The 12879-nt window shown below is 45.2% G+C and overlaps 1 protein-coding gene across 1 annotated transcript in view; it reads right to left on the bottom strand.

Annotated features, from left to right (window-relative positions):
- KLC1 (kinesin light chain 1) overlaps positions 1-12879 on the bottom strand; it is a gene marked incomplete at its 5' end in the record, with an annotated part of 59841 nt that overhangs the window by 28140 nt on the left and 18822 nt on the right. Inside the window, 2 exon segments of the mRNA NM_001133355.1 lie at positions 603-833; positions 3559-3820. Of these exon segments, the coding sequence (NP_001126827.1) occupies positions 603-833; positions 3559-3819 (492 nt within the window).

Here is a 12879-nt window from a genome sequence, read left to right as displayed (position 1 = left end):
CCCAGCTACTCCGGAGGCTGAGGCAGGAGAATCACATGAACCCGGGAGGCGGAGGTTGCAGTGAGCCAAGATTGTGCCATTGCACTACAGCCTGAGTGACAGAGCGAGACTCCTTGTAAAAAAAAGAAAAAGAAGAAAACCAAGATCCTTTCTTCCGCTGCAGATACAGGAAGATAAGCTGGCAAGGGTAGCCAAGGGGAGGATGAGAGAGGTGGCAAGAGAGCCAGGTGGTGTCCAGAGGGCCAGGGCAGTTTCAAAGAGAATGGCGATGCCAAGAGCACCCACCATAAGGGGCAGAGAGGTTGCCCAGAGTCCAGATTCAGACAGCCGGATTGGACTACTGCTAGACCAGCAGCTGATGGCATGGAAGCCAAGCTACAGAGGGGCAAGGAAGCTCCGGAGCCTAAGCTGGGGCAGACCTCGGGGCAGACCTCGTTGAAGGTAATGGTGTCTCTCTGGATTGTGGCTTCTATTTACAAAACATTTTTGCATGTTCTGGTCAATGTTCTAACATGAAAAGAATATGGCAAACAGAACCTCTATGACTTTCCCAGGGACTCCATTTTAAACATTAGCACCACATTTGCTACAGAGCCACTCACCGATGGGGAAATGTCGTCATCATATTTTTTTAGCTGATTCATAAACTCCAGATGCTTCTTCTCCTCCTCCAGTTGAGCCACAGACTGCTCACTCTTCTGCAGTTTCTGCTGCGTGTTGGCCAGTTCATCCCGTAGCCACTGATTCTCCTGGCACAGACGACGAACCTGCGCACGCAGTTTCTGCTTCTCAGACTCCACAGCATTCAGGTGATTTGACAAAGCCATCATAACCTGAGCAGACAGAAACGTGTGCAACACTGGGGCACGTTGTCCAGCAAGAGTCCCCCCGACTTGTGCGAACATTCTGTGGCTGGGGCTGTAGCTTACACTCGCAGATATTTTCTCCGAAGTACATGTAAGTACAGTCTGCCATTTATTTCTCCTTTCCCCTTCAGCCACAGACTACATAGCAGGGTATGATAAAGAATATCACATGCTCAGAATGCCTACAAAAAAATACTTATTTTTTTGAAGAGCATGTCAAATGGACTAGCAATGAAAACACAGCTATCCTTCTGATGAAACTGTATTATTTTACTTTCTATCAAGATGGCCCCAACATAATTCTTTATAGGCCCTTTCCCACGTGTGTACACACATGCATGTCTGCACAGAGTGCAGGCTGGTGCAGGGCTGGAAGTGGGGGTCAGAGAACAGTGCACATACAAATCTTCCCTGATGTTCCAAGGTGAGAGAAGACACCTCTGTAGCTACCACCAAGAGTAAGAATGCACTGGTGCACTCATAAGCTTATGTTTATGTCATAAAATCCAGGGGCCACTCCAGGGCTCTGCCTACAGAGTGCTCACTAGTTTCTGGAACAGACCAGCATGAGGCTGTGGCAAGTTCCTAGGAGCATAAGAGCAGAAAGAGCTAGAAGGAGCTGGCTGGCTGCAATCTGTTCTCTCTTTAGAACATACATCTGCCCATCCCTCTCATAACAATAATAACCAGGTTATTATCCTCCTAGGTTTAAAACCTGAAACTCCAGAAGGTGGGACCTTTTCTTCCTTCTTTCTTTAAAACTCTTATCTGCGACACCAAAAAAGCAAGTTTAAATTCATGTCACCTGTTCTCAAGATAACAGAACTTGAGAAATAATAGGTTCACAATACCCAAACAAAGCTACAGTTCTGCAACTCAAGTCTGTAACAGGGTTAGGATGAAGACTCTAAAATCAGGGTGTGGGCAGTCACTTCCTCAATGAAAGCAGAAACCGCTGGCCAGCAGCCCCTCTTCTGCTCTATTCACTCACTCAACTAGAGAATGCTAAGAAAGAAGCCAAGCTTTAGTATATTTAATTTTACCTAAGATATGCTGACAGAGCCAGAAGTTATCAGGAGAGAGAATTTAAAAACCTAGATGTTTCCAGTGTTTTCATCTCTATGTCAAGCATGATATTACAGAAACAAAGGTTAGTCAAAGATATGATGCAATCTGGCCCTGGGATTGCAGAGACCATCACCCACTGGCCAGTGGTGATGGTCCTTTTCTTCCTTAGGCTTAAGAACCTGCCACTGTAAGTGGGAAGACAACATTCCCCAGTCTCCCACTCACCCAGGTACAGCCATAAGGTCTGGCCAATGAAATGTAAGCACTGCTGTACACCTCATCATAGTAGCCTTCAAGGAAGGAGGCACGTCCTTCCTTTCCCTTTCCCTATGCTATAACAGGGCCACATGGAGCTCACCCTCAGTCCCCAAGACAGGCTGCCAAGGTGTAGTGTGGCAGATGTTAGGAGCCTGAGTATCCCCGATGACTGTGTAGCTACAGAACCCGTCCAGGATAGTATACCTCGGTACTTATTTGACAAACGTCTTATGGTTTAAGCTACTGTTTTTGTTTTTTTGATACTGGCAGCCAAATCAAATCCTAAATGATACATAGCAGTATCCACTATTTTGGCTCCGCTTTTCAAAATTCAGAGAGGCCCTGAGGTCAGGAGTTCAAGACCAGCCTGGCCAACATGGTGAAATCCCGTTTCTACTAAAAATACAAAAAATTAGCCAGGAATGGTGGTACGTGCCTGTAATCTCAGCTACTTGGGAGGCTGAGGCAGGAGAATCACTTGAACCCGGGGGACAGAGGTTGCAGTGATCCGAGATTGAGCCATTGCACTCCAGCCCGGGCGACGAGAGCAAACATTGTCTCAAAAAAATCAAAATCAAAATCAAATTCAGAGGCCAGGCATGGTGGCTCGCGCCTGTAAGCCCAACAATTTGCTGAGGCAGGCGGATCACGTGAGGTCGGAAGTTCAAGACCAGCCTAACCAACATGGAGAAACCCCATCTCTACTAAAAATACAAAATTAGCCAGGTGTGGTGGCGCATGCCTATAATCCCAGCTACTTGGGAGGCTGAGGCAGGAGAATCACTTGAGCCCGGGAGGCAGAGGTTGCAGTGAGCCGAGATTGCATCACTGCACTCCAGCCTGGGCAGCAAGAGCAAAACTCCATCTCAATCAATCAATCAATACAATTCTGATAGGCCGAAATCAATAGTAATTTATTAACATACAGAACACATGATCTGTTTTTTTTTTTTGTTTTTTTCTTTGAGACAAAGTCTCGCTCTGTCACCCAGGCTGGAGTGCAGTGGCACAATTTTGGCTCCCTGCAACCTCTGCCTCCCAGGTTCAAGTGATTCTCCTGCCTCAAGCCTGCCTAGTAGCTGGATTACACACGCCAGCCACCAGGCCTGGCTAATTTTTGTATTTTTAGTAGAGTCAGGGTTTCGCCATGTTGGCCAGGCTGGTCTCAAACTCCTGACCTCAAGTGATCCACCTGCCTCGGCCTCCCAAAGTGCTTGGATTACAGGCCTGAGCCACACCGCACTGGGCCTGGATCTGTTATTCTATAACCATCTTTCCTCTTCTTTAGTGAAACTGCTTATTTCAAACAAGTCTCCATTTTACCATCAAAAGTTCCTGATAATGCCTGAGTCATTCTCAGTCGTACCTGTGCCTCACTCAGGCCGAGCTCCAACATCTCCAGTGACTTCCGGATCATGTTTGATTTCTCCTCCACCAAGTTACTTTCATCATCTTTCTTCAAACACTTCAGTGTCTCCAGCAAACTTTGTAAAATGGAATTGTGCTCATTCTTCAAAGCTTCCAGCCCCTGAATTACTTGCTTTGTCTTAGAAATAATTTCATCCTGTGTAAGCTTCTCCAACTTGTCTTCCTTTATGTACACCATTGTGGACATGTTGTCATACATTCTGGAATGAAAAAAGAAAAAGAAATTAGACCCCTCATTACAGGTTTCATTTCTGTTACATCAAGTAAATATGAAAATTTTTTAATTAACATTTTATAGGGGAATAATAAACATGCACATTTGTAATTCATGACCTTGAAATACCATATTCTGCACTGTTTCTGTTTTTCCTTTGCAGACACATTTAATTACTTTTCTGGTTTATGTCTCAATTCTTTTTTATGACAGCAACTGAAATTAATGCCAAAGATTAAAAGCAGCAAAACATCTAAATGGCATTTCCAAAACACATAGCCTGAGTGAACAACACTTTTTCTCAGAATGTTTGCAAGCCTTTTTCTCTTCCTAATGAAATGCAGAAAGAACACTACATTCTTGGTAAGATGTTTAACTGGACAAAGGCTTGAAAAGGAGTCACGCAGCTGGAAGAAGAAAGAAAAACCAGCCAAAGAACATGGAATAGGAAGAGCAGCAGGGGAGGAGCAGACCTGGAAGACACAGGGCATCAAGGACAGGTGCAGCACAGTCACCAGGCAGGCTCACAGATGAGGAGGGCACAGCGAAGCACCACCGGGGCCAGGCCCAGGGTGATGTGATGCAATGTCTGGAAGGGGCTTTCAAACACCAAAGTGAGAAAGAAAAGGGGGAGGAAAGGGGAATATAAAACAGCATCATTTGTGCTGTTGTGCCTGACAGCCGCTGCCACTGAGCAATGGTTCCCTCTGCTAGCCTCTCTCCTTTTTTATAAGTCTTAAAACCCCATCGTTAAGTTTAAAAAACAGAAAGATAATGAGCAGTGATCTTTTTGACAGAGTGACAGGGATGGAGGCGAGATTACACGTCAGAGTTATTTCCTTCATAGCACTGACACTGTCTGAAATCTTACGTTTCATGAAGTGTCTAATATCACCTTGAATATAAGCTCTTATTTAAAAAGGCAGGACAGCCAGGCATGGTGGCTCATTCCTGTAATCCCAGCACTTTGGGAGACCAAGGCAGGCAGATCACTTGATGCCAGGAGTTCAAAACCAGCCTGGCCAACACGGCGAAACCCTGTCTCAACTAAAAATACAAAAATTAGCTGGGTGTGGTGGCACACGCCTGTGGTCCCAGCTACTCAGGCGGCTGAGGCATGAGAATCACTTGAGCCCGGGAGGCAGAGATTGCAGTGAGCCAAGATCTCGCTACTGCACTCCAGCCTGGGTGACAGACCGAGACTCTGCCTAAATAAATAAATAAAAATAAACAAAATAAAATTAGCTGGGTGTGGTGGTATGTGCAGGTATTCCTTGCTACCCAGGAGGCTCAGTGAGGCACAAGGATCGCTTGAGTCCAGGAATTTGAGGTGACAGTCAGCTATGATGGCACCACTGCACTCTAGACTGGGTGACGGAGCAAGACCCTGTCTCTTTAAAAAATTCCAAAAAAAAAAAAGGCAGGGACTTGATCTTGTAGGACTCCACAGCATCTAGGGGCAGCTCCTGGCCCAGACAGTCCATGTGGTGAATGGATGGACTGACAGACGCTGGATGAAGGGAAGAAAAGCTGAATCAGCAGATACAGACTATATATTCCAGGATTTTGGGGTGAAGCTGTGAGTGCTGGAGAATAGGGTCACGTTAGTCTCTGCATCACCAATTTCACACTGGAAAAATGACTTTTTTTTTCCATAAATATGAAGACTAAATTCCTTTTAAAATTTGGAAGTTGTCTGTAAGACTATTCAGAAATCCACCTCCACTCCACTAACGAACAGCCCAGAAAACAACAAAAGAACAAACGCCGGCCAGGCACGGTGGCTCATGCCTGCAATCCCAGCACTTTGGGAGGCCAAGGCGGGCAGATCACGAGGTCAAGAGTTCGAGACCAGCCTGGCCAATACGGTGAAACCCCAGTCTCTACCAAAAATACAAAAATTAGCCGAGTCTGATGGCGCTTGCCTGTACTCCCAGCTACTCAGGAGGCTGAGGCAGGAGAATCGCTTGAAGCCAGGAGGCAAGAGTTGCAGTGAGCCGAGATCGCACCACTGCACTCCAGCCTGGGCAACAGAGGAAGATTCTGTCTCAAAAAAAAAAGAACAAACTGTCCTCTACCTGACAGTATGTTAACTGTTAGTATTTATTTAACACAGGGCTCTCCAGCTTCACTGTAGCAAATCCATGGTGTGCCAGGCTGGGAATATATTGCTGAACAATACTGCTGCTCCATTAGGGACCTCATCCATACTGTTCCATGATATATTCCCAGCCTGGCGCTCAATACACATTTGTAAAATGAGTGAAAGAAAACACTTAAGGACCAGTTTTCAACAAACAAGATTAAAATGTAGGTTAAAATGTTGATCTGAACATCTTTGAGGTTCCTATGACTGAAGGGAAGAAGGGTCTTCAGGAGGAGGAAAATAAAACTTTAAGGCCTGTTTTTCCACCCTGACAACAAAGTATTTATGTATTATATCCAAATGATGCAACATATATTCTTTTATGTTTCCCAAACTAGCAGATGCAAGTGTTTTGCTAAAACTTCCTCTGAGCTAAGCCCTGGAATGTACAGATTAATAAGGGCGTCGCCCTCAGGGACATGCGAGCTAGCAGAAGACAAGCTACACAAGCAGGTGCACAAAGACCTGAAGGCTCATGGACAGTGGCTGTGCGGCGGAACACGGTGGTGGGGGGCAATGGCCAACTGAGAGACGAAGGCCAGACAGAAGAAACCACTCCCAAGGGAAGCCAGTGTTATCAACTAGCACCTCTCAAGGCTAGTAAGGGCTACTAAGATTGTTAAGGGCACTACCAGCCCGGCACGAAAGGGGAGCTGAGGCAGAGGTGTGACGGCACCCACTGCTGGCGAGCAGCTGCTCATCACTGCGGAGCCAGACCCAGTACCAAGGCTAGAGGAGGAGCACGGAGTGAGTGCACAAGAAACCTGCCCTCCAAGTGACCGTGGTATAGAAGCTAAGTACACGCGCCACTTCTTCAGAGGGAAACAGACAGCGGCATGTATATTTAGACTCGATACCTCTCATCATTTCTAGGCTAAGCCATTATAACTAAAGACAGCTTATATAATAAACGGTGCCAAGGCAAGTGGCTATTTAGGAAAAGGAAATAAAGTTAAACATCTACACTCACTATATACTAACATTAACTCCAGATTAATAACTAAATTAAAAAAAAAAAACAAAACAAGAAACTAGAAGGAAATACAGGCAAAGGTCTATATGCACGTAGGTCAAACTAAAGATCATTCTATGAATAAAAGTAATGGCAAGCTGGGCGCGGTGGCCCACGCCTGTAATCCCAGCACTTCGGGAGGCCGAGGCTGGCGGATCACGAGGTCAAGAGTTCGAGAGCAGCCTGGCCAACATGGTGAAACACATTTCTACTAAAAATACAAAAAAATTAGCCGGGCACGGTGGTGCACACCTGTAATCCCAGCTATTATGGAGGCTGAGGCAGGAGAATCACTTGAACTCAGGAGGCAGAGGTTGCAGTGAGCGGAGATCCCACCATTGCACTCCAGCCTGGGCGACAGGGCAAGACTCCATCGCTAAATAAATAAATAAATAAATAAATAAATAAATAAATAAGGTATAAAACTGTAAACGACTGACAAATCTACTTAGGACATTTTTCAAGTCTGATGCAGAAACAAAATGCGTTTCTGAGGGAACACTACATTGCAGCTCATCAAGATGAAGAATTCAAAAGTATACAGGTGGCCGGGCGTGGTGGCTCACACCTGTAATCCCAGCACTTTGGGAGGCCCAGGTGAGCAGATCACTTAGGTCAGGAGTTCCAGACAAGCCTGGCCAACATGGTGAAACCCCGTCTCTACCAAAAATACAAAAAATTAGCCGGGCATGGTGGCAGGTGCCTGCAATCCCAGCTACTTGGGAGGCTGAGGCAGGAGAATCGCTTGAACCCGGTAGGCAGAGGTTGCAGTGAGCTGAGATCGCACCACTGCACTCCAGCCTGGGCAAGAGTGAGACTCCATCTCAAAAAAAAAAAAAAAAAAAAAAAAAAAATGTATACAGGCTACTGCTAAGTAACAGGTTACACTGATTTCTGCAAGGTAAAAATTACTCAGTATCTAAGTTGACTCAAACATTTTGCCAGCCTATAAATCACATCATCACTGGACCATCTTCCAACTCCCATGCTGTGTATTCCTGGAGATGATTCAATGGAACAAGGAATCAGCCAAAACAATGCCTAGCAACCCACGGGCATGCAATAAAGATGCGTGCAATGAACGAATGAAGCAGCTTTGGAGCTACTGCATCTTCTTCTCACCTACCCTGGGGTGTGTTGGAGGCTCAATCTCCCTGTATGTCAAGAGAAACTGATACCCACCTGACCTAGAACATAGTACAGGCTCAGAAATACTCCCTTCCCTCTTTCCCTCTGACTGACACACAAGCTATCTGGCCCCAGGTTATTCTAACTACGAACTTTTTTTATTATGCTTTTATTCCTTACAAAAAAAAAGTCCTATTTAAAGTTCCATTATTTACTATGTGAGACCAAAAGAACTCAATGCAAAATCTCCAGTGTAAAACCTGATAAATCTAACATCTGAATTAAGCTCCCAAAACACAAGAAGCAGCCGGGTGCGGTGGCTCACGCCTGTAATCCCAGCACTTTGGGAGGCCAAAGCGGGCAGATTACGAGGTCAGGAGATCGAGACCATCCTGGCTAACACGGTGAAACCCCGTCTCTACTAAAAATGCAAAAAATTAGCCGGGCGCGGTGGCGGGCACCTGTAGTCCCAGCTACTCGGGAGGCTGAGGCAGGAGAACGGCATGAACCCGGGAGATGGAGCTTGCAGTGAGCTGAGATGGCGCCACTGCACTCCAGGCTGGCCGACAGAGCGAGACTCCGTCTCAAAAAAAAAAAAAAAAAAAAAAAATCCACACAAGAAGCCCTTTTTAGGGTCAAACCTCTTTAAGGCTGTTGTTCAACAGGCAAAGCTATTACAGTCTACTGAATTTAAAGTCTCAGGATTCAAGTAAACCTAACAAATTCTTTCTTTTTTTTTTTTGAGATGAGGTCTCACCATGTTGCCCAGGCTGGTCTAAAACTCTTGGGCTCCAGTGATCCTCCCACCTTGGCCTCCCAAAGTGCTGGAGGTACGGGTATGAGCTATCACACCAGGCCCCTAACAAATTATGTACTGTGTCTACAGACTGTAAGTCACTACCTAACATAATGAAGACCAAAAATACCCTATAATTGTTATTTTTAATTTTAGAACTTATTTTGTTTCTGTTATTTTAGATAGTGACTCAACTTTTGCAATTATATAGTATCGTGGTTTTCATGTTTTTCTCTTTCTTTTAGAGATGGGGTCTTGCTATGTTGCCCAGGCTGGACTTGCACTCTTAGACTCAAGCAATTCTCCACCTTCGGTCTCCCAAGGAGCTAGGAGTATAGGCAATTGTCACTGTACTCTTTTTTTTTTTTTTTTTTTTTTTTTTAAGACAGGCTCTCATTCGATCGCCCAGGGTGGAGTGCAATGGCACTATTTTGGCTCACTGCAACTTCCGCATCCCAGGCTCAAGCGATCCTCCCACCTCAGCCTTCCAAGTAGCTGGGACTACAGGCGTGCACCACCATACCCAGCTAACTTTCGTATTTTTAGTAGAGACACAGTTTTGCCATGTTGCCCAGGCTGGTCTCAAACTCCTGAGCTCAGGTGATCTGCCTGCGTCGGCCTCCCAAAGTACTGGGATTACAGGCATGAGCCACTGCACCCGGCCCACTGTGCTGTTTTGACATGTATTTTTAACATATATGATTCTCCTTTTTTTTCTGAGACAGGGTCTCACTCTGTCACCCAGGCTGAAGTGCAGTGGCATGATCTTGGCTCATTGCAACCTCCACCTCCTTGGGCTCAAGTGATCCTCCCACCTCAGCCTCCCATGTAGTTGGTACTACAGGTGCGCGCCACCAAGCCTGGCTAATTTTTCTTTCTTTTTTATTTTATTTTATTTTCTGTAGAGACAGTCTTGCCATGTTGCCGAGGCTGGCCTTCAACTCCTAGGCTCAAGTGACCTGTCCACCTCAGCCTCTGAAAGTGCTGCAATTACAGGCATGAGCCACCATGCCTGGTCACAAGTCTCACGTCCAAAGATTTACTTCAATCATTCTTTCATACTACCACATTGTGAGGACATAAATTGAGAATGTTAAGAACCTATCCTGTCAGGCTCCACACTGGGACCTCTGATTAAATACCTGTATCGCAACTTGCCAGGAGTAAAAAATAAATCAAAATAAATTTTAAAATCCTGTCTGTAGCATTTTGTAACCTAGAAATAAAACAATTTTTACTCTTTTTTAAATGTCATTTGAAAAACAATACAGGCCAGGCGCGGTGGCTCACGCCTGTAATCTCAGCACTTTGGGAGGCCAAGACAGGCAGATCACCAGGTAAAGAGATTGAGACCATCCTGGCCAACATGGTGAAACCCCGTCTCTAATAAAAATACAAAAATTAGCCAGGCGTGGTGGCGCGCACCAGTAGTCCCAGCTACTCAGGAGCCTGAGGCAGAAGAATTGCTTGAATCCAGGAGGCAGAGGTTGCAGTGAGCAGAGATCGCGCCACTGCACTCCAGCCTGCCAAAAGAGCGAGACTCCGTCTCAAAAGAAAAAAAAAAACCCCAATACAAATAGACATGGTCTTTTACAAACTACCCATTGGGACAGAAATTAGGAAATGCTAGTCCTTTTTTTTTTTTTTTTTTGAGATGGAGTCTTGCTCTGTCGCCAGGCTGGAGTGCAGTGGCACGATCTCGGCTCACTGCAACCTCCAGCTCCCAGGTTCAAGTGATTCTCCTGCCTCACCCTCCCAAGTAGCTAGAACTACAGGAACACACCACCATGCTCAGCTAATTTTTGTATTTTCAGTAGAGATGTGGTTTCACCATGTATGCCAGGATGGTCTTGATCTCTTGACCTTGGGATTCGCCCACCTTGGCTTCCCAAAGTGTTGGGATTACAGGCGTGAGCCACCATGCCCGGCCATGCTATCCTTTCAAAAGGCTTACCTGCCTTTTGGAAACATAAGAAACAATAACAAAAAAGTTTCTGGGTAAGGCACGGTGGCTCTCCCTGTAATCCTACCACTTTGGGAGGCCCAGGCAGGCGGATTACTTGAGGTCAGGAGTTCAAGACCAGCCTGGTCAACATGGCGAAACCCCATCTCTTTACTAGAGATACAAAAAAAATACAAAAATTAGGCGGGTGTGGTGGCACACACCTGTAGTCTCAGCTACTCAGGAGGCTGAGGCAGGAGACTCGCTTGAACCTGGAAAGTGGAGGTTGCAGTAAGCCAAGATCCCGCCACTGCACTCCAACCTGGGTGACAGAGCAAGACTCCGTCTCAAAAAAAAAAAAGTTTCTGGATAAAGAAAGTAATTAAAAAACCCATGCTCAAACTTGAAATAAGGCTTAATAGTTCGGATAGACAAGGTAACTGTAGCATGTTTATATTATTCAACATCCTACTTGACAGGTAAGGATTTGTACCTGTGCAACTGAAAAGAGATGGCACGCAATAAAACCTAATATGCGGACTACAACAAAAGTTCTATCACTCAACTCTGACAAAAACACCAGACATAAATATGAATTTGTATATTCAGTTGCTTTACTTCTAAAGTAATCCAAGCACAGGTAATATGAAAAATAGAAATAGTTATTATGCTGGACACTGTGGCTGATGCGTGTAACCCCAGCACTTTGGGAGGACGAGGTGGGAGGATCCCTTGAACCCAGGAATTCAAGACCAGCCTAGGCAAGACAGCAAGACCCCATCTCTACAAAAAAAAAAAAAAAAAATTAGCTAGGCATGGTGGCACATGCTTGTAGTCCCAGCTACTTGGGAGGCTGAAGCAGAAAGATCGTTTGAGCCCAGGAGTTCAAGACCAGACTGGGCAACATAGACGGGTCCCATCTCTTCAAAAAGAAAAAAAAGAAAGAAAAAAAATTAGCTAGGCATAAAGATGCACGTCTGCAGTTCACGGCTGCAGTGAGCCATGACTGTGCCACTGCACTTCAGCCTGGGTGGCAGAGTGAGACCTTGTCTGAAATATGTATATATACACATATATGCGCACACATATAATATTTTAATCAAAAAATTCAAAATTAGATGGGCATGGTAGCATGTGCCTGTACTCCCAACTACTCGGGAGGCTGAAGTGGGAGGATGGCTTGAGCCCAGGAGTTCAAGGCTGTGTGAGCTATGATCATGCCACTGCACTCCAGCCTAGGTGACAGAGCAAGCAAGACTGTCTCAGAAAATAGTTATTACACACTAAAACTGTCCTTTTAATTTGTACTTTATGACAGGAGTGATATTTTACTTACTCTATTACACTAATGACTAAAAGAGAAGGCCTTGGGAATTTTAACTAACTCCCTGATAGATATGATGCAAACTAACAAATTTAGAATAGACAATTCTGTACAATACAGTCATGTGCAGTATAATGACATTTTGGTCAATGAGGGATCTCATATTTGACAGTGATCCCATAAGATTATAACACCAGGCCAGGCACAGTGGCTCACGCCCATAATCCCAGCACTTTGGGAGGCTGAGGCTGGTGGATCACAATGTCAGGAGATCAAGACCATCCTGGCTAACACGATGAAACCCTGTCTCTACTAAAATTACAAAAAAATTAGCTGGGCATGGTGGCGGGTGCCTGTAGTCCCAGCTACTCGGGAGGCTGAGGCAGGAGAATGGCATGAACCCAGAAGGTGGAACTTGCAGTGAGCTGAGATTGTGCCACTGCACTCCAGCCTGGGCAACAGAGCGAGACTCTGTCTCAAAAAAAAAAAAAAAAAAAAAAAAAAGATTGTAACACCTATTGTGACTATATCTTTTCTATGTTTAGATATGTTTAGTTGCACAAATATTTACCACTGTTACAGCTGCCTATTACAGCCACATACTGTATGGGTTTTTAGCCTAGGAGCAATGGGCTACACCATACAGCCTAGGTGTGCAGTAGGCTATACTTTCTAGGTTTGTGTAAATGTACTCCCT

This window comes from Pongo abelii, chromosome 15 (assembly GCF_028885655.2).
Source record: "Pongo abelii isolate AG06213 chromosome 15, NHGRI_mPonAbe1-v2.0_pri, whole genome shotgun sequence".
Taxonomy (NCBI): Eukaryota; Metazoa; Chordata; class Mammalia; order Primates; family Hominidae; genus Pongo; species Pongo abelii.
The sequence above is the reverse complement of the archived record's forward strand: the minus strand, read 5'-3'. Positions and strand labels throughout refer to the sequence as shown.